Here is a 23,330-nt window from a genome sequence, read left to right as displayed (position 1 = left end):
CCATTGAACTGTGACTATCATTGTCTTTTTTTTTTAACAAGGGTAGAATACTGAAAGGATTTATGTCAATTTCATAAGACTAGCTCCTTTCTACAAAAATACACTTGTTGCTTATAATGACAGAGGAAACTACTACAATCAATGATGATTAAAATGACCTACACACATATAGCACAAATAGTAAAAGAGGTATGTTGACAGCTTTTATATATGTAAACATATATTACTTTGTGTTTATGGCTCAATCGTTACTCCCCTTTTTCTTCCCTTTCATCTCCAATGTTTTGAGGGAAAAATATGTTTTCTTTGTAATTTTATTAAAACTAGTTCCTTTTTTTTTACAAAGATTAGTTATGCTTCTAGCAAAACATTTTTTTATAAACAAAGTCAGTCGATTATATCTAGCAGAAAAAAGATTCAATAAAAATAGTATATAGAATTAAGGAGTCAGAGAGCTAAAAGTTTATTAGAAAGTATTCCAAAACAAAATGACTCTACATCATGGTTCATTTTCCTCATTTGAAACTTTAAGTATGTCATTTTTTAAACATTATTTAGATGAATAGTTCTTAACAGACTAAGTAAAGACCACTACATTTTGCTATGATAGTTATTATAACTGTTAATTGATGCAAACATTATACATATAATCAAATGTTTAAATTTTTTAAATTATGTTCTCACATATATTAGACTAATAATTTACATATCTTAGACTAATAATTCAAGCTAAGTAGGGTGTGGGGAACAGCTAAGAGGAAAAATCATATAGCTAATGGATATCTTATCTTCCAGTTGAGCAAGGTGAGTAGTATACATCTTGTTTTTATACTTAAATGAAGCAACACCTCCCAAAAGCACACAAGAACTGAACAGATAGTTGAGAAGGGGTTCTTGAATTTGTGAAGAATCTGCATAAAAATGGGAGATTTCTGATGAAAACAATTACCAGGATTCTCAAAATCACTATAAGGATATTTAAACTACTGAAATCTTGCTCTTTGGAGTTAATCCCCCTGAAATCTTCTAGGGAGAAAATACTGATCCCAACTTTGAAAATAATGGAGTTTAATAACATTGATCTACAATCTATTTGCCCCTACATTGTGAGCACAATCAAGAAGGAAAAATTCGAAACATTCAGTTTCTGAAGCACTTTGACAGCTCTGGGAAGATTTAGAATATGCATGAAAATCTATCAAATTACTCACTTCTGCAGTGGGAAGGAATAGGAAATTACCCCTAAACTAGTATTCTCAGAGCACTAAACCATCAATTCAAACCAGAACACCTCTGCTATGTGTTTTAAACATAAAGCTAATATTCTGCCTTTCTTTTTAAAGTACTTACTTTTTTAAGAGCTGTTTTGGTTCACAGTAATACTGAACAGAGGGTACAAAGATTTCCCATGTACCTACTGCCCCCACACATTGCAGAACCCTCCCCGTTATCAACATACTCCTCCAGTGTGGTGCATTTGGTACAATCCATAAACCTATATTGACACATTATTATCACTCAAAGTCCATAGTTTTTGTTGTTGTTGTTGTTGTTGTTTTGAGGCAGAGTCTCACTCTGTCACCCAGGCTGGAGTGCAATGGCATGGTCTCAGCTCACTGCAACCTCTGCCTCCTGAGTTCAAGCGATTCTCCTGGCCTCAGTCTCCTGAGTAGCTGGGATTTCAGGCACCCACCACCACACCTGGCTAATTTTTGTATTTTTAGTAAAGATGGGGCTTCACCATGTTGGCCAGGCTGTCTTGAACTGCTGACCTCATGATCCGCCCGCCTAGGCCTCCCAAAGTGCTGGGATTACAGGCGTGAGCCACTGTGCCTGGCCTCACAGTCCATAGTTTACATTAGAGTTGACTCTTGGTGTTGTACATTCTATGGGTTTGGACAAATTTAAAATGACATGTATCTACCATTATACTATCATACAGAGTAGTTTCACTCCACTAAAGTCATCTGTGATCTGCCTATTTATCCTTTCCTCCCTAATAACCCCTGGCAAACCACTGATCTTTTTTGTGTCTCATAGTTTGCCTATTCCAGCATTTCTTATAGTTAGAATCTTACAGTAGGTAGCCTTTCCTGGTTGGCTTCTTCCAGTTAATGCATTAAAGTTTATTTTTAGTGCTGACTAATGTATCATTGTCTGAATATACCACAGTTTATTCAATCACTTGCTGAAGGACGTGTTGCTTGCTTCCAAGTTTTTGGAATTATGAATAAAGCTGCTATAAACATCTGTCTGCAAGCTTTTGTGTGGACATACCTTTTCAACTTTTTGTGTACTTACCAATGAGTATAATTGCTGGATCCCTTGGTAAGAGTATGTTTAGTTTGAGAGGAAGCTGCCAAACTGTTTTCCAGAGTTGCTGTATCATTTTGCATTCCCACCAGCAATGAATCAGAGTCTCTATAGTGCCACAATCTCCCCAGCTTTTGGTGTTGTCAGTGTTCTGAGTTTTGGCCATTCTAATAAGTTTATAGTGCTATCCCATGGTTTTAATTTGCAAGTCCTGAATAACATATGCTGTAGATCAACTTTCAATATGCTTATTTGCCGTATGCATATCATCTTTGGTGAGGTGTCTATCAAGGTCTTTGGCTCATTTTTAAGTTGCATTTTTTTTCTTATTGTTGAGTTTTTAATATTATTTTCATATTTTGAATAACAGATTTTATCAGATATGTCTTTGGCAAATATTTTCCCCCAGTCTCTGGCTTGTCTCGTCATCATTCTCTTGACACTGTCTTTCACAAAACAAAAATTTTTAATTGTAATGAAATACAGCTTTTCAATTCTTTCTTTCATGGATCATACCTCTTGCGTTGTATCTAAAAAAAATTTCCAAAACCGAGGTGATGTAGATTTTCTTCTATGTTAAATTCTAGGTGTCTCATAGTTTTGCATTGTACATTTAGGTCTGTGATCCGTTTTGAGTTACATTTTGTGACGAGTGTGACAACTTTATGGGTGTATTCATCTGTTTTCATGCTGCTGATAAAGACATACCTGAGAGTGGGGGAAAGAATAGGTTTAATGGACTCACAGTTCCACGTGGTTGAGAAAGCCTCACAATCATGGCGAAAGGTGAAAGGCACTTCTTACATGGTGGCAGCAAGAGAGAATGAGAGAGAAGCAAAAGTGGAAATCCCTTATAAAACCATCAGGGCTCATGAGCCCACATGAACTACTACAGGAACTGTATGGAGAAACTGCCCCCATGATTAAATTATCCCTCACAGCATCCCTCCCACAAAACGTGGGAATTATGGGAGCCAAAATTCAAGAGGAGATTTGGGTGGGGATACAGAGTGAAACCATATGAATGGGATAATTTTACTAGTCAGGTTGTAAAGTATTATTATTGAAGAAATTATTTGAAATTATTCTGTATTATGTCTTCCAACAAGTAAATCCATATTTTCTACCTTAACTTCATATTAGTTTTTCTGTCATAATTTGCAGCTATGAAATATATATATGTGGACTTTTTAGAGAATTTAGGGTCCATTGCTATTAGTCACCTTACACCCCTTTTTAAGGGATTTAAGCATTATAAATCTTGAAATTAAGTCATTCTGAATTTTTTCTCTTTCACACCTTACGGAAATGTTGAAACGCGAGAGAGACAGACTCCTCTCTTGCTTTACTTTGTTCAATATGGCCATTGTCCCTTTAAGTGTATTTCAGAGGGTCCTTTTTGCAGAGTTTGAGGTAACAGGGCATTAGTTACTAACTTGCTAAAATAGAACTTGGGATGATTTTTGTCTAAAAATAATTATTCCATACATACCTATTACTAGTTTCTCCTGCGTCTCACATAGAGGAAAAGGAGGTCAGGTGTCATAGGGAAGAGGTAAAAGTTAAAGCATCTCTTACCAGCTGTTGGGTTGCTTGGACATAAAGGCAACATTTTAAAATTCTGCCAAAGAAGCCAAAAACTAAGTTCAAATACTCATCAAAAAAAACAAAAAAAGCAAAAACAAAAACAACAACAGCAAAAAACACCCAGATATCAAACCTTCCCATTGAATTATTTCAAGCGGGATCTGAATAGCATAGCCTGAAGAAAATACCAAAGGCAGCCATTTTCTCTTAAAAACAGGTATAATATTCCTCAAATATTTGAGAAAACTGAAGTTCTACAGATTTGGCTATCTGTGCTGTGCGGCTATGAGTATGCTGACCTACTCCTAAGAGCCCATAGGGTTCAAATAATTATTGAATATGAGACTCAATGAATAATTCATAAACTGAATGATAATTTCTTCTTGTGTTCTATATTTAGTAAAGCCTTACCATTTATTCAACATCTGTGTTTCACTCCGGTCAAAGGGCTTGTAAAATTTAGCTTCACCAAAGGGATTATTATGTCATCACTTATTTTCTCTTGATGACTATGCTATTCAAATAATAATTTTCCTATAAAAATTTCTCTAAGCTTTGAAAAAATCTGTCTACTAATCATTCACTCAAGTGGTTGTGTAAATATATGAGTGTAAATTAATGTGTGTAACTTAGAGAAGAAGTTTATTTGATTTTCTAGTGGGACATAGATATATTTGCATACTTGTTTAAAGTGAGTTGTTAAACAAACAGAAACTGGTAAATAAGCTTAATGCATTCATGTGGCTCCATGAGTTTTCTTAAAATAAATTAGATTTTAGAACTCTTTCACTTTGCACATTGGGAAATTCACAAGCACAGCACTGACTCTGAGGTATATTTTGTTGAGAATTGTATTTTTGCTTTTAAAATTTCTTCGCACTCTCAAGTCCAAGATTGAGATTCTATGCTTTGAAAGTTAGAATCATTTGTAAATATTTAAAAAAAAAAATTTACCTTGGAGTGGTTGAATTGATGTCTCACTAGAAACCAAGAAGGCTAGAAATCATTTTCTATTATTTCATTTTTTGACTGTGTTAAAATAAGATGTATTTTAGATATTAATATGTCTAGATTGCTTCAAATATCTATATTATTTATCATAATGCTATAACAAATTTACCCCCAAATTTCAATGGTATCACACAATATAAATGTACTTTTTACACACACGTTAAACTAGTAAGGGTATTCTCAGGTTCAGGCAGTGAGGTCTCTTTTTTGTTGATTTGGGGAATACGTTTTTTTTTTCTATTTTGTAGTTCTACTATTTCTTAGAGCAGGGTCAAAAACTAGACCTGTGTACAAAATCTTGCTGACAGTCTTCTTATGTAGGACCTGAGAATTAAGAATGGTTTTTGTATTTTCAAAGAGTTGGGGTAAATAATCAAAAATGTAATATTTAGTGATACATTACATTATATGAAATTCAATTTCATTGTTCATACAAATGTTTTATTAGAATACAGCTATGGCTACTTGTTTATGTATTGCCTGTTCTATAAGCATGCTTGTAGAATTTCCTTCTCTAGCCATGCCATAGTAATATATAAGCATAGATATTTATCTCTCTATATATCCACTGACATTTGTGGGACAAGATTACTACAAAGTTATATTTAATCTATTGCTGGGAAGTGATTAAAGTACCCCAGGGAACCCCAATCCTAAATAATGCTAGTGTTACTTTTATCAAATCAATATTAAAACAAATAAACTTCTAACAAGAAAAACAATTAGAGTAAAAAAGTGTTATTATTTTATCAAAAGTCTCTAACAAGTTGCACTAGATTAAGTTGCCCATTTCAGCTTCCCTTCAATATGATGGGAAGACGGTGGCTAACTCCTTGGCAGCATTTTCCAGGTCGGTTTAATTTAACCATGGGAGTCCACACCCTGGGACCTACTAACGTTTTTCTTCAGCCTAGCCATTCCACTTACCAGCCATGTGTTCAGCAAACATGATAAGTCATTAGTCATCTCTCTATGCCTTTCAGGCATTGTTAGTGAGGGAGTTAGGAAGTGTAGAAAATTCTTAGCATGTAGTATATTTTATGGCCTCCAGTTGGTCAGAAAAAAGCTGTCAGAAGGGCAAGAGAGACTGTGGTGAGCATTTTTCAAGGGGAAATTAGCATGAGTTCGTAGATTAAATGGATCTTGTTATTCTAAAAAGTCATGTGACAAACCAAAACATGCAGTAAATTAACAGTGTTCTGAAAGGTTTAAAGTATTTTTTAAAAGCCTTTATAAATTACTCTTCCACTTACAGTTGTGAAGAGCCAAATTTTTAATTTCCTGAATGTTTGCTTCCTAAATAAATAATGGAAAGCATGCTAAAAATTCTAAAACACAGGGCAGAAAAGAGTCTTTGATAGGCTGAACCTACCAAAGGGAAGAAATTATGTTAAATGCTTTGTGATGTTCCTTTATATTACGGCATAAAATAACATTGAGGAAAAAAAGACACTTGTTTGAATTCAGAGGCAAGTTTATTATTTTTATTTTATTCTAACTGACTGGCTTTTAACAGGCAAGCTAATGTCAACCTTGGATGTCACAAAGCCTGTATCTTTCCCAATTCTGTGACACTAAGCCTTATACCCACTACTTTCTTTCAGCTTTCCTCCAGTGACCACGACTGCTAAATGCAAAAGAACAAAAAGAAACCCCATTATCATTAGCCCCCGCTTTAATAAAATTTAGGGTCAAATGAGGGATGTTGATATGCCTGCCATTTTTAAATTTTAATGCATAAAAATGGGGTCTATTTTTTTCTACTCTTTACAACTTTAACAGTTATGTAGTGTCTAAAAATCAGTAAAGTGTAAAAAGTACAAACAGTGCTGAAATTCACTGGGAAATTAGATGAATTTAAATACCTTTTGTTTGGGAACCTACAGTTGGTCTTTACTGACAGAAGAATCAGTTAGACCTGGATGTGGTTTGTGATTAAGACAAAGCATAGATGGGAACAGTCTTGTGGCTGCTAATGGGCAATGTATGAGTCCCAAAATATCATCATGGACCATACATTTTTCCATTAGATGTGAAAGAATTGATTAGACAGGGCAAAATATACTGTCTATGTGAATTTATGCATGGAATTAATTATGACATCTCTCCAAACTAGGGACTCCATTCCTGAAGCTTTTTTTTATCAGAGAAATAGAATCTCTCTTTTCTGAGTATTCTCCCTGTTGTGAGCTAAATGATGGCCTAAAAGATATGACCATATCTTAGTTCCCATAATCTGCGAATATCATCTTATAAAGCATAAGAGTGAATATTACTATGTGTGCCAAAAGATATGGTTACATTAAGGATCTTCAGAGGAAGAATTTATCCTAGATTATCAGGGTGAGACCTAAATGTAATCACATGTATCCTTATAAGAGAGAGACAGGGAGTTTTGACACAGACAAAAACAGGAGAAAGTGGTAGGAAGATGGAGTAGAAAGTTGTAGCCATAAGCCAAGAAATGTCAATAGCTACCAGAAACTGGAAGAAGCAAGCACAGATTATGACCTGGAAACCCCCCACTGGGAGAGTGTAGTCCTGCCAACACCTTGATTTCAGTCAAGAGATACTGATTTTAGACTTTTAGATTCCTAACGGTGAGAGATTAAATTTCGTTGTTTAAATCAGCAAGTTTTTGGTAAGTTATTACAGCAGACATGGGAAACTAACACATCCCCCAATCTTAGAAACTATATTTCTGGAAGTGTGATCTAACGAAAGGAAAAACAGGCATTGATTGGGCAAATTGCACAGAGGTCAGAATGCTTGGTATGTTGACTCCAAAGGATGCTGAGATTAAATTCAACTTATATGCAATATCATACTGTGATTAAAATGACATCTTTTACTGCCCTGCTGCTTCCTGCGTGCTTGTAAGTGGAGTTCAACAGAAGTTAGAAATATTTGTAGGCTACAGAAAGTGGCCTTTGCTCTAAGTGGGTCCATAATCTCCCAAACTTCAGAATTAGAGAAACAGCATAAGGAAGGAAAGAGTAGGTATTAGGCGCAGATACGTCTCCTAATGTCATGAGAGATGTCATTAGAGCATGAAAGGGACTCAGAATTAGGGGAGTGTGAGTATAAATTGGGTTAAATAGGAAAGATGACTATATAGGTGGTTGTTAGAATTGACAAGACATATAAAAGCATAAGGGGAGTTAGAAAATATTTACAAACCAATGGCATCAAAGTCAGGACCTCAAAGATGAATATAACTTCATGAGATAGGCTCTATATTGTCCTTATCACTTCTTGGACTATAGATAAATCCTACAAAAAGCTACTCCTACTTTTTTGTCCACAAATAAATTCTGAATTCCATGAATGTAATGATTCTATCCCTCTGATGCCACTAGGGTGTGAAATTGTTCCTGAATATCTTGTAGGGCAGCGGTCCCCAATCTTTTTGGCACCAAGGACTGGTTTACAGGGGAGTGGGAGATGGTTTGGGTATGAAACTGTTTCACTTCAGATGATCAGATGCTAGATTCTCATAAGGAGGGCAACACCTAGACCCCTCGTGTCCGCCGTTCACAATAGGGTTTGCACTAATGCCACTGCTGATCTGACAGGAGGCGGTGCTCAGGTGGTGATGCTGGCTTGCTAACCTCCTGCTGTGCAGCCCGGTTCCTAACAGGCGACGGATACTGGGCCACTGCCTGGCTTTTGGGGACCCCCGTTGTACGTTTATGAGCAAATAACTAAACAGTATCTAGAAGGGCGCATAGGTACTATTTGTAGGTTAGAAGATGATAATTTATTAGGAGAGATAGTGATGGGAATTTTAATGGTACCTGATTCAGTTCATAGAACATTTATGTAGCTGTAACTACAAGTAACAATAATAAAACTGTTTTTGAAAGGCTTTTTTATAGTCTTTAATATATAGTACAAAGTATTGAGATACAATTTCCAGGAGAACAGTTCCTTGGCTAGTGAGTCTGCCCCTACTCCTGGTTATACCAATAAAGAGTCAACACGGGCTGGGTGCAGTGGTTCATGCCTGTAATTGCAGCACTTTGGGAGGCCAAGGCGGGCGGATAACAAGGTCAAGAGATTGAGACTATCCTGGCCAACATGGTGAAACCCCTGTCTCTACAAAAAACACAAAAATTAGCTGAGTGTGGTGGCGTGCGCCTATAGTGCCAGCTACAGCAGGCTGAGGCAAGAGAATTGCTTGAACCCAGGAGGTAGAAGTTGAGCTGAGATCGTGCCACTGCACTCCAGCCTGGCAATAGTGTAAGACTCAGTCTCAAAAAAAAAAAAAAAATCAACACATGTTTGAAAGTATACTCTTCCAGGAAAGGAAACCAATACAATCTGATAGAAAAATGCTATAGGATAAAATATTAGGCTGTCTTTTAAATTTTATTAATTACTTGTTAACTTGAAAAATCAGACATGTGATTGGGCAAATTGCTGTACTTCAAATATAGCTGTCAGAGCTAATGCAGAGTGGAGGTTTCACACTTAATCGTTTGTTTCATCCTGTAAATCAGACTCAAGCAAAACATGGTAGTTTCTTTCTTCTTTCTGCAACTTTCCTTTTCCAATAAAGCAGTAAGCTAGGAGAAAGGCAATGATAATGACTTCCACAAAGACAGGGTATGAAGGAAAAGCTGTGTTTTGTTTCCCTGAACTTTGGATGGTCCTTAATGACGGTTTACTTAAATAAAATGCAGCATTTAATTGTTAAATGGCTCTGCTGAAGCTTTCAGATCTATTTTTAAAAGCAGCTAAAATCATTGGCTTCTGTTAAGAAAATTTTTTAAAAATTAAAAGAATTTTTCACAATCAAGACATTTATATATATATATAAATGTGTTTTCAATAGTCAAACAGAATATTTTTCCATGTCTTTTAGGAAATGTTGCACTGTTAGTCATTTTCTTTTGGTAAAATATTTTTCTCGCTTTAAGCTGCATATCTGTCACTGCTATTTTAAAAATGTGAATACATTTTTCCAAATATAGAATCTCCTTGATATTTAAGAATCACATATTTTTATGAACTCAAATCTTAGTTCACACTTTGCTCAGTGCTGACACTATAAGCTAGTTAAGGTTAAAATAGTAACACAGTTAATGGTTGAAAGCTTGTTTTGCTTATGAACATTAATATCTTGAATGAAAATAAATATACCTGTCAATACAAATTAAATAGAACCAATTCATACCTTAGTTAGTTAATCCTTTTACTAATTCAGAATCTAGATTATGATATTTTATTACTTATTTCACACCATATAAATTTCAGATTTCATTAGCCAGGAGATATACTCTCCAGACACCACCTTGTATTTTGGTGGTGATGAAGATTCTAACTAAAATTTGAGGTAGTGATGCTGTCATTTTTAACCTATTACATCAACGGGTCTAGAAATTTATGGAATATTGGAATGTGGTTTTCCATTACATTTAAAATTTTATATGTATGCTTATGGTAGGAAACATAAATGGCTCAATGGAAAGGATAACCCTGGAAGTCCATATTTATGAATTGTACGTACCAGAGACTTGATAATTAAGCTCTGTCAATTTACTTCTTCCTAGCCTTACAATTTAAACGCTAATACACACTGTATAAGATTGTTAAAATGATAAACAATGTAATATATGTGTCTGTCACATAAGGCTATCAGCATACATGTAAATCTAACCTTAGATTTATTTAAATACTTGGTTTAGTTCCTAAAATAATGCATTTTAATATTATACTGATTTAAAAGAAAAAATAACTTTCTAACACTTCTTTCAATGATGATAACTATACATAGCTTTTAATGAGGTAATTAATTTGTCACACATGAGATTATAAATTCTTAATCTGTTGGCTTGCATTTTGCTGGAAACGGGTTTATAAAGATTTCTTGTCCATTATAACTCCTGGTAATGACTCTTTATATCTTATACAATGAAGATCGTTTGCAGTTGAATATACCTTTTTAAATGAAGGGGTTTTTAGTAATTGAAATAGTGTGGAATTAAGTGTGTGGAAAGAGTATGGACCTCGATCACTACAATCTGAATTTGACATCATCTACATTTTATACATTTCAAAGCTATTTTACTCATTCAGTCTGTTGAGGGTCAGATTGAAAAGGAGATTGGAAATATGCAGTCATGTCATTTGTCGTGATGCCTATTGAAATTTTGAAAGAGTTTATTGGTGCCTTCAGTAATTATGAGTATGCTCGCCACTTAAAAAATCATTTACTTGACAGTGTATATTATTCAAGTATGATAATAACTGGATCTGTTCAAAGAAATTGGTGCTCATTATAAATTATCCACTTCTCTTTAAACTCTAAATCCTGATGTTTAATTTAAACGCTCTGTAAAGCATATACTTTAAATCACTGATTGCTTTGATTTCTTGGTAACTTTTCTACATCATACTTCTTGGCCTCATAAGCACAGTTCATATTGAAAATTTATTATTATAATCATTCTTTAGATTGTGTCTTAGTTTATGTTGCTATAAAGGAATACCTGAGACTGGCTTAATTATAAAGAAAAGAAGTTTATTTGTCTGATGGTTCTCCAAGCTGTACAAGAATCAAGGTGCCAGCATCTGCTTCTGGTGAGAGCCCCAGAGTGCTTCCACTCATAGCAGAATTTGAAGGGGATCTGGGGTGTGCAGAGATCACATGGCCAGAGAGAAATCAAGACAGAGAGGCCAGGCTCTTTAAATAATCAGATCTCACCAGAACTAATAGAGCAAGGACTCACTCATTACCATGAGGATGGCACCAAAGCACTCATGAGGGATCCACCCCTATGACCCAAACACCTTCCCCCAGGCCCCACCTCCAACAATGGGAATCAAAATTCAACATGACATTTGGAGGGAAAAAACATGCAAACTATATCAGATTGTAGCTAATTTATCTTAGGAATAATTTTTAAAGGTATTTTTCATTAATTACTTCTCCCATTGTATTTTAAAATATGTTTAAAAATTGTTTTTTTGTGAATTTCTGTCCTTTGAAAATATATAGAGCAAATCAGGTTGTTATTCATATTGCAGAATAAGCTATGTCAAATGATTTCTTATATAACATCCATTTTTTATAGCAACATTGTTAATAGTATTTTATTTTATAAAGTATTTTAGTCTACAGCCTAATCCTATACCACCCTGAACCTATCTGACCTCTTCTGATCTAGGAAGCTAAGCAGGGCTGGGCCTGGTTAGTATTTGGATAGGAGGCCGACAGAATACTTTTTTGCATTCATAGAGTATATACCTTACTTAAAATTTATTTCTTATGATATTTTCCTTTAATGCTCAAATTCCTGACATACAATATAGAAATCATTTAAAGTAAGTAGTGTTCATTGTAGATTTAGTAAGTTCCATGTAGGCTTTTCCAGCTTTTATATAATTTTCTCACACTGAAAGATAATTTACTGCAGTCAGCTAATAGCAACTGTCCTTTGCTAAGACCCATGGCAAAATGTAATAAAAGTAGCCTTCTTTCCTGAAAAGTTATGACCAATAGGGAAGAAATCATGACTTGGCAGTCATATCTGAAGAAATAATCCTACCACAACTCTGGCAGAATTTTAAAAAGCAAACGATTTGGGACATGAAATAGTAGGTGTATTGAGTGCAGAAGAAATATATTAAGTCACCATCAGTTGAGATATTCCACAGAATATCTCTTCTCACATGAATGTTGTTTTATGAGATTATAATCAAATCCTTCTGTTAATAATTAAATTAATATTGGTATGTATTAGTTTTCACACTGATATAAAGAAATGCCTGAGACTGGGTAATATGTAAAGGAAAGAGGTTTAATTGACTCACAGTCTCACATGGCTAGGGAGGCCTCAGGAAATTTAACAGTCATGGGGGAAGGGGAAGCAAGGCACTTCCTTCACGAAGCAGCAGGAAAGAGAAAAGTAAAGGAGGAACTTCCGAACACTTATAAAACCAGGAGATTTCATGAGAACTCACTCACTATCACAAGTGAGTGACAGTGACCTGTATAGGATGCAGTTATAAACTAAATAAATTTTAAGTCAGATTTTTAGAAATGAATGTTTTTTTGAAAAAATAATTGTCTGAAAGTCATACGTTTATTCCAGTGGAGCTACTGTTGGAAGACCAGTTTCTGAAAATGTTCAGAGTTTTTCAGCCAGCTTAGGTTTTTTACATCATTAGTGGAAGCAAGTTGTATCACCCTATTTGTTAATAATTTCAAATAACTAACTGCAAATGACCTTTGGTGTATCAAAAAATCAGATGTATGCTCAAAGGTTAATCTTTTCTGCACCTAGAATATTCAGAATAATGTGCCTAGTTGTGCTCTTCCCAGATCTAGTTTCTTACCTGGGGCATTCCTCTTGCCACAGTTGCCAGGCAACCATTCTCATAGCCTGAGCCAAATACACCTTTCCCTAATCATGTTGCTTTGCTCATCTTCACCTATACAATGACTACGTGACTTCACTTCTCTCTTAGAAACACGTTGCTCTCTCTTAAATGGGGCCTTCAAAATAGAATTAAAAACCGACCAACAACAGATGATTTCCGTGTATATATAATTTATATATGTTTACATATTATATATCATACATAGGTATTAAGTGTTAAGTTTTTAATGTTACATCTTCATCTACTTGGCTAATTTTTCTAAGAACAAAACAAAAATTTAAATAGACTAAGAAGAACACTAATTCTGAGAACAATCTCTGATGCCAAACCAAACACGTTATGAATCATAAGAAACATTTTTTTAAATTATTTTAAGTCCTGGGATACATGTGCAGAATGTACAGGTTTGTTACAGAGGTATACACATACACCTGCCATGGTGGTTTGCTGCACCTATCAACTCGTCATCTAGGATACATTTTTATAAAAGGAGTCTGGAAATGCAAAAATCTCTCCCATGATGAATAGTGATATTACATATAGGTGGACAGGTGATATCACATAGAGTTGGACTTCTATAAATTTGTAGAAGTACTTTTGTATTCCTATAATAAGACTGAGAAATGCATTTGTATATTGTTGGTGATTATATTTCACTCCAGCAAATCCTGACCAGCATCAAAACTAAATAAAAAGTACCATTTTTATTGATACACTCATAAAACTTAAAGTATAATAATAATAAAAAAAGAATATGAACATGTTTATTTAGTGTTCCGTATGGTTAAAACTGGAAGGAATAAGAACAACTAATCTTGTTTTACTTCAAAATCTATTTTACAAGTACATTACAATTTTACTTTTTAAGAGCTCATTTCAGTTTCACAAATTTCTAATAAATCTTCAATTGTATTTTATTTTATTTTTTGAGACGGAGTTTCGCTCAGACTGGAGTGCAGTGGTGTGATCTTGACTCATGGCAACCACCGCCTCCTGGATTCAAGCTATTCTCCTGCCTTAGCCTCCTGAGTAGCGGGGATTATAGGCATGCACCACCATGCCTGGCTAATTTTGTATTTTTAGTAGAGACGGGGTTTCTCCATGTTGGTCAGGCTGGTCTCAAGCTCCCAACCTCAGGTGATCTGCCTGTCTCGGCCTCCCACAGCACTGGGATTACAGGCGTGAGCCAACGTGCCCAGCCAAATCTTCAAACTTTTTAAAAATTTACTTCTAGTTATATTTACTCTTTAAATTAAAATTGAAAGATTTTCTAAGTCATAAATGTTATATTTATAAGAGAAATTTATTAATACAACAATGTTTAGTTTCCAGATATCATTAGGGTTTTTTAAATTATATGTGTTAGGAAAGGAGAATGAGATGAAGTAAAAAAGAGATATGGAGATGGGCTACAAACCTAAGCATAAAGGACATATACGTCCTATTTTTTTTTTTACTATAATCCTCTTTTGCTCTGATAAAATACTTTTCACTGATTAGAAGCCCAAACTTGCTTATACTTTCTCCTAATGTATCTGAAGAGCAAATAATTGTTGCATAATTTCATGTCTTGTTTGATTACACACAGTGAAAGTTCAGTGCAAGTAGAATTTTTTTTTAAATTTGTATCTGCTACATTTTCATAATTTATAAATCTTGAAGTGTTACAGAATAGTCCACGTTTTTCAATCATTGTTTTATCTCTCACTAGGATATTGTGCCAACTGTTTTTCAGGAAAAATTTGCATGTTTATTTTCTCCCATTGTATCTATTATATGATGAACTTTGTAGCAAAGCAAGGTTTTAATGTGGTCTTTTGGCAGAATGTACAAAACTGAAATAAAGAGAACGTATTTGGAACTATGATAGGCTTCATGAAAATCTTTGAGAGACAGAGAGAGAGAGACAGAAAATAATCAATGTGTAATGCCCACCCAAACTCTGGCAAAATTTGAAACACATAGTTCAAACTTCTTTCCTTATAATGAAAGTCCTTAAAATGTGTCTTGATAGTATTTTGGGACCACTATTTTGTAGGTTTGACATATTCATGAAAAGAAAACAAAAAGCAAAAAGAAAAAAAAATGTTTCTGGTAAAATATCTATTCTCATCCTGACATAGGCATCAAATTACTGTCTCCATAAGCAGTTGTAATAAATGAATATTGATTTACTACAGGACTTTTAAATATTAAATGTGTTTGTATGAACTCTCAGTTAATTTTTTTTCTAACTTTCAAGCCATTTTCCTGACTCTGTGTAAATTGTTCACACAAATAGGCAAAGGAATAAAGCAATTTAACCAAAGTGGGGAAACAACCAATCGTAAGTGTAGGTGGCAGAAGAGAATGGATTTTTTTCCAGTTATTCTATATCAAAGCTGCATGGATCTATTTTAAGACACTTTTACACAACAAAAGGAGATTTGTTATCACTAAACCTAGCAATTTGGCTTTCTAAATACTGATAAATCCTGGAAAATTGTAATTCTTTATTTCTGTTTTCTCTAAAAGTAAGCCACTCTTACTTTTAGGCACCCAGTGAATTAGATGTCATCTTTTTTATATTGTTCCTAATGGAACATGAGGACGGCTTTTAAGAAGGTGCCAGATGTGTGAGTTCTTTATTGCTGAGCAAGTGTTGCTTCTGTTTCTGAGGCTATCAAAAGGGTTCACATGAAGAAATACAGCTATCATTTATATGTGACTAGCAGAATATATTTAAGGAACATATTCTTTTTTATCAGAGGCAAGCCTTAAGATATAAATCAAAAGATTACAATGAAAAATATGGCATGAAATAATAAATTAAAAATGAGAATAGTTTGTTGATTCTAATGTATCTTCAGGAGTTGGAATGGCAGTTTAGGAGAGGAATGAGCTAATATAAATGTATATTTTAAAATAAATATGCTCAATATGCTTGCTTTATTTTTTTAACAGGATGAAAGAAGCAGGAGTAGACCATAGGCAGTGGAGGGGTCCCATATTATCCACCTGCAAGCAGTGCCCAGTGGTCTATCCCAGCCCTGTTTGTGGTTCAGATGGTCATACCTACTCTTTTCAGGTAAAGACACCTACAGTTGTTTAGTTTGAAATAAGTGATGCATACTTATTAGTAAATGATTAAAACCATTGCTTATCCAATGTGATAATTCAAATTATTCATTTAACTTATAAAATAAATGAATAATCTCACTGGTTTGGAATATGATTCAATGTGGATTTGTTTTTTCTATATCAGAATTTTTAAGGTTTGAAATACTAAAGCTATGAACCCTCAGATATCAAAGCCAACCTTTCCTTTGTTGCTACTATGAAAGAAGTCAGAAATGTTAGCATGCTGTACAATAGCTTTAGTGATCAATATTATTTTAACAACAATAAATGTGCTACAATCTGTCATTAGAATTACTTTTTTTAATCTCATATTTTATCTCCTATATTATCTCATTTAAGCCACCAAAAATCTCTTTACCAGATGAAAAAACCAGGATCAGAAAGGCAATTTGACAATTTTCACATATTTAGTTGACATTGAAGCTAGGATTTGATATAATCTCTGATTCAATGCCTTTGCCCTCTCTTCTACATTGTTGTTCCTCCCAATTAAGTGTCCCATATTGTGAAAATATTTTGGGATTTTTACAAACTTTGCCTAAATAAGACATTGATAAATTTCCTTAGCTTATGTAACAGAAAGTAAGGAGTTCAGGTTCACTGTCTTTTATCTGAAACCCTAGGGACTGGATACATTTAAAAATTTAGATTAAAAATATATATATTTTAGAAAGGTAGTGTAGCATATTATGCAGTGTCCCTAGAAGGAGCTTACCCTATAATTAAACTATTAAGCCAGGTGCAGTGGCTCACACCTGTAACCCCAGCACTTGTGAGGCCAAGGTGGGCAGATTACCTGAGTCAGGAGTTTGAGACCAGCCTGGCCAACATGGTGAAACACCGTCTCTACTAAAAATACAAAAATGCATCAGGCGTGGTGTTGGGCATCTGTAATCCCAGCTGCTCGGGAAGCTGAGGCAGAAGAATAACTTGAACCAGGGAGATGGAGGTTGCAGTGAGCTGAGATTGTGCCATTGTACTCCAGCCTGGGCAATAAGAGCAAAACTCTGTCTCAAAAAACAAAAAACAAAAACAAAAACATATTAATACATTTTTAAGCAACAATTTAAATAGTCTTATAAAGAGTATACATTAAATCTATAAATAACCTTTCTTCAGTTCATATCTGATTGTGCTTACTGCAAAGTTATTTCCAGAATTTTTTTACCTTTTATATGTTTTGGTTTTGTGGATACCTGCTTATGAATCATAATCTGTCTGAGCAAATATTTCCCCAAAACTTCCACTTGCCTTTTACAATTACAAATCTGGGAAAGTGCACTACGATGCTCTTAATTAATTCAGTCACTAAATACATACATAGTACATACTAGGTGCCAAGTACTGTGTATCCTTAGTGAAGCTGTCATATGTCTACCTGCTAAACTTTTATAGATGTATATAGAAGCGGAGTTATTGCTAGGAGAGGAGTGTGTGAGGGGTCCTTTCAACATGGTCTTGATCTTGGTGAATTTAACATGGTATAGGTAGGGCCTTGGCTTTGCAAGTTTAGTGAATTCCTGTTGCCAGTACAAGGGAGAGTGAACCTATCTCATATTATAAAATTCCACATGGAAATTATGTATAAATCATTTTGCTGATTTATTGACTTATAATGAAGGATGCAGATTGTAATATTCAAACTGATAGGAAGAACTACAGATGAAGTAAATTTTAATCCTAATTTTATCTGGTGAGTGTAGATGATTGAACAAATTGAGTCAGTGGTAGAGAGATTGGAAAGTTTTACTGGCATCCACCTAAGTAGAAGTATGTCTTTCTCAACATTGGAAATATGTGCCAGAAGTACTGATATGTTTGTGCCTAGGGTGTCATCATCCCCAGAGAGTGCTAACAGAAGTCTACTGGCTTCTGCTGACATTTTTGGGACTCTTTTGAGGTTGCTCCTAGCAGGTGATCCTTCCTTTCCCAATTTAGTTTCATAGGACACCAAGTTACAATTATAAGTGGAATTCTACTTGATGAGACTTGATTGATGATGTTAGAGTTACTTAGCATGTAAGAAATAGCCCTCATATTCTCATTCAAGACTAAAAGCACGTATTATACGTAGATTAATTCAGGTATATCTTCAATTTCATGGGGTTTCCTCATTGTTCTCCTTGGGCATGAGGCACACTGTGATACCTTGGCTTATAAATCATCTAATTTTATTAGTAGTATCAACACAACCAATCTTATAGATAATCCATATTTGAATTATTATTTTAATATTTATTTACATAAATGTCACTTTTAACAAATGCTTTTTTACATAGAAAGACATTACAAAAAGCATGCTTCAAGTGAATATGGGTCTTTAATAGCCCTAAATCATCATTTTTATTTCTGTTAATTCTAATTTAACTTAGTGACTTTTCCACTTTGAACCATGCATCCTAATCTTAAACTTTTGCATTGACAGCAATGAGACTGAGCTATATAAAACAATGAAAACTAAGTAGAACTCTTAGCCCAGTAAAGATTTAGGTGAAACTATCCTTACTAATCTTTTTTTAGGAGTTTATTTGATTTGAATCTCAAATTAAGGACTTCAATATGTTGGTGTTTTTTTGTTCCCCCCTCATAAGAAAGTATTGCCCTAGGCTATTTAGCTACTGATCAAGAACAAAGACCACAAAGGCCAGTACTTTCTTGTAAATGTCATTTTATTATGTTCCCAACATCTGCTTATGAGAGTTGAAAATAGAATATAGGTAAGATATCACAAGATCTTTCTTCTGGCTCTTGGATCACTAAATTTTGTCAATAAACTTGCAAATTATGACAGGTCAGATTTAAACACATTTGAACAATAATGATGAGCTCCAAATTCTAAGCTCAGTAGGGTCCATGAAGCTCCTTACTTGAAGTTTTAAATCCCCCCCTGAGTAGTCCTGATATGTTAAAGATTAGTCAGAAGCCAGATATGATGAGTCTTGGATGTGGGGCCCTACATTCAGTGTGGAAGTGCAGTCTTGCTGTGGAAGCCTTTCCTATTCATCTGCTGAATTGTTGACCCATGCATTGATACAAAGGGTGTTTTTTTCATACTACAAATAATATTCCTACAAGTTCTATTTTAGACCCACAATGTTTGTTCATTACTTTCAGCTCATTTTATAGAGAGGAGATTATAAATGATATTTTCATTGCACATCTTAACCGGAGGTGAGGTCAGGTGCAGGAGCTGGGGGATGTGGTGGGAAAGAGGAATATCAGAAGGTACACAAAGAAAGACTTTAGCCAAATGACATAACTAAGATATAATTTTGAAAGGTAAACCTCATTATGCAATGTGACCAATTTTGAATAATTATTTTATTTGAGTTCAAGCTTTGAAGTTAATCAACGTTTTTAGAAATCCTCAGTAGAGTATTTTAAAAATGCATACACAAAAAGAAAAATGAATAGATGAGGAACTATGGATAAATAGTCTTACTTGAAAAAATCTTGGGACATTTGTGATTTTCATAAAAAGTATTTTTGGAACATTGCCTTTTTTCCTGTTAAGAAAAATTATTTACTTTCTTTAGAAGCCTATTTAATCTTTCTTTTTAAAAGAACCAGTGTTCTCTGAATTCTTTCAAATTCAGCAATGCCAGAAAAATAAAACTATAGTCTGTTCAAGGTTGTTTGAGAGGTAATCATTCTTGAAATTGACACAAAAGATGAAGGCCTTCGTTTCTTTACTTCAGGCAAAGTCTATTTTGATTGTATTGTCAAGCTGCAGTAAGAACTAGGAATGTTCTTCAATATACCATTTATGTTAGATCATGGATGTATTTCTCACTTTGTTATGTAAAATGTACGTTACATTTGCCGTGAGCACAAGTCAATAAATAATATTAACCTTTTAGACTTGAGTAGAACATGTGTAATATAAATTCCCTGAGGACAACAGTGGATGATTTTAAAGTCTTTTCTATCATATTTAGTGATGCAGTGCTTGGCAATTGAACTAAACAATCATGAATTCCTTAGAAATTAGTATTGTTCATAAAATTGTGTGTGTGTGTGTGTGTGTGGTTTTGAAGGAAGGCAAATATAAAGCTTACCTATTTTAGACTGCAGTTTTCAAATCCAGCTGTAGAGATGCTACTTAAATTGATTTGGAATGGGGCCCCATGAATTTGAATTTTTAAAACTCCTCATGTGACTTTTATGTGTAGCCATGGCTGAGAATCACTGTGCATCCCTTCAAATTATTGCCTTTGAATACTTAAATAAAAGGTAGGTGTGTGTGTGTGTGTGTGTGTGTGTGAACAATAACATTAGCATTAAAGGGGAAGGCCTAATTTTTTTATTACAATTCAAAAACTTTCTATTTTAAGTTTCAACATGCTACTATAATGTTTTAACCTTTCTGTCATTTATTTTTTCCATATTTGAGTCATGTTCTTACTTTCTCTTAATAGTTATTAATTCTAGCAACTATATGAACATTTTGAAAGGTAGATAATTTCTGACACCTAATCATGAGAAGTTTGATATGTTATACTTTTTAGTATTTAGTTGTTCTATCTTCTTTCCTCTGAATATTTAGAGCTGAGATCATTTGATTTTGGAAGATCCACTGTCAGAAATGGATGTGCACTCTTTCTATTTGACTTGCTTTTCCACTTAGGTTGCGTTTGATTTTTGGCTGAGGTATGCCAACTCGATCAATATTACAGCACCAGAACATTATCATGATCATTTATGGGGATACATTCTTATTATAGCACTGAACATTAAAGGAAATAATATGAATGAACTTTATCATAAAATTTCAAATTTAAAAGGAACTTAAAAGAACATCTAGGACAAATGTCTATGCAATAAAGTCCCTGGTATGAAATCATATTCTGCGAGGTAAACCTCTGTATTTGAGGAGTGTTCTAGTTGTCAGAAAAGCCTTCCTCTCCTTACACTGATTTTGTTTCCAACATTCGCTATCCTTACTCCCTGGAACCATGTGCTGAAGCACAAAATACCTCCTCTCTTGTCTTCAGTTACTGGGAAAAATGTGAATTCTTAAATTTGCCACTTACAGTGAAGCAAACAGCTAAAAGACGCTTGCAAAGAAGCTTCACAGGTAGGAAAAGAACTCATTTTTTGTGTGTTTGTTTTGTTTTTTCAAATCCCTGATTGCTCATTGACTTGATCAATGACTGATGCCTTCTTCTAAGAGAACACAGGGTACATTGCTCCAGAATACCTTCACCCCAGTCCCTTTACTTTTACATGCATTTCTAGATACTAAGTTCTTTTCCTAATGCTCTGATCAGTGTTTCCCACAGCTTGTTGCCAGTGGTCTATCTGTGGGGAAGATATAATGCAATGAGTTAGAGGCACAGGTGCCTGATTTTTGTCTACCATTTACAATAACTTGTGTTTTGATCTTGCAATATGGGAGCCCATGGCCTTTTCACTACATTAACTTTCATAACCTCATATATACACTTGTGTGTGTGCATATGTATAATGTGTGTGTATATATATAAATCAAACATTTATGTAGACCATATTTTCTGGCAAATACTTTAAATATTTTAAATATGTTAACTGGTTATTATCCCTCCTTTATAGATGAGAACCGTGAAGCAGAGAATTTAAGTCATTTGACCAGTGTTACTCAGCTAAGTCCAGAGCCCGTGTTCTTAATTGCATTTCAATTTTTTAATGTAAAATTGAAGCAAATTCATTTTTTAAATTAATTACCCTTCATTTTTTTCTATATTGCTACACATGATGTGGTGACTACCTTTATTTGAATCACTTAAAAAAATTTAAAAATAAAAATATATGGCTTTTAAATTTATTGAGTTGTTTCTCACTGAATTAAAGCCTGTGATATCAGATTAATGATAAAAATATATTTTTAGATATTATGCATGATAAATAAGCCTATATTGTCAATTTTCTATGATTATTACTCGTTGCAGAAAACAATCTTCTGTGTCTTCTTGAAGCTTTAAAATTTTAACTTTTAGGGTTAGGTCTATGATACTGATTCGTTTTTGTGTATAGTAGAAGGTAGGTTTTTTTTTTTTTTTATGTAGCCAACCAGGCCAGGCATGGTGGCTTATGCCTATAATCCCACCATTTTGAGAAGCAGAGATGGGAAAATTCCTTGAGCTCAGGAGTTCAAGACAAGCATTGGTAACATGGCAAAAACCCGTTTCTACACAAAATTTTTTAAAAAGTAGCCAACCAGTTGCAGAATCGTTTATAGCATCTTACTTCATTGGATTGCTTTGATGTCTTTGTCAAAAATGAAATGGTCCTAAAAGTGTGGGTCTGTTTCTGTCTTTATTATGTTCAGTGAACTATTTATCCTTAAGCCTGTATCACGTCTAATTTGTTGTACCTTAATGCTGACTTTTGAATTCAGATGCAAAGTCCAACTTTGTTATACCTTTTTAATATTGCTTTGGTGTTTACCCTTTGCATTTCCATAAGAATTTCAGAATCAGTCTGTCAATTTCTATAGAAAACAAGCTAGAATCATTTTTTAGATATTGTGCAGTACTGAATCTTCAAATCCACACACTTGGTATATCTCTCCATTTAGTTATATTTCATTAATTAATGTTTGGTAATTTTCAGTATAGAATTTCATAATGCCCTTTATTAAATTTGTTAAGTACTTTTTTATTAGTACTATTGTAAATTTAATTTTAATTCAGTTTTTAATGGTTTGCTGATAGTATATTGTTATATTGTTAATTTTCTATACTGACTTGTATATTGCCACTTTGCTAAATTCACTTATTATTTCTAGTAATGTTTTGTCATCTCTCCAGATTTTTTTACATATAATATCCTTCTCCATGAATACATGCAGGTTTATTTCTTCCTTTTTTATCTTTCTATTTCTTGCCTTAGGTTTTGGTTAGGACTTCCACTACAATGTTCAATGTATCTCC

General features: G+C 34.1%; 1 protein-coding gene across 4 annotated transcripts in view; it reads left to right on the top strand.

Moving 5' to 3' along the window:
• Positions 1 to 23,330, top strand: part of SPOCK3 (SPARC (osteonectin), cwcv and kazal like domains proteoglycan 3) — a 496,712-nt gene that overhangs the window by 304,340 nt on the left and 169,042 nt on the right. For all 4 annotated transcript variants that reach the window (XM_055111986.2, XM_055111987.1, XM_003821795.3 and 1 more), the window contains one exon: positions 16,243 to 16,366. In XM_055111986.2, the coding sequence (XP_054967961.1) occupies positions 16,243 to 16,366 (124 nt within the window). The remainder of the gene's footprint in view (positions 1 to 16,242; positions 16,367 to 23,330) is intronic.

The sequence above is a fragment of the Pan paniscus genome, chromosome 3 (genome assembly GCF_029289425.2).
Source record: "Pan paniscus chromosome 3, NHGRI_mPanPan1-v2.0_pri, whole genome shotgun sequence".
Classification (NCBI taxonomy): domain Eukaryota; kingdom Metazoa; phylum Chordata; class Mammalia; order Primates; family Hominidae; genus Pan; species Pan paniscus.
Note: the sequence above shows the minus strand (reverse complement) of the source record. Positions and strands in the feature narration are given on the sequence as shown.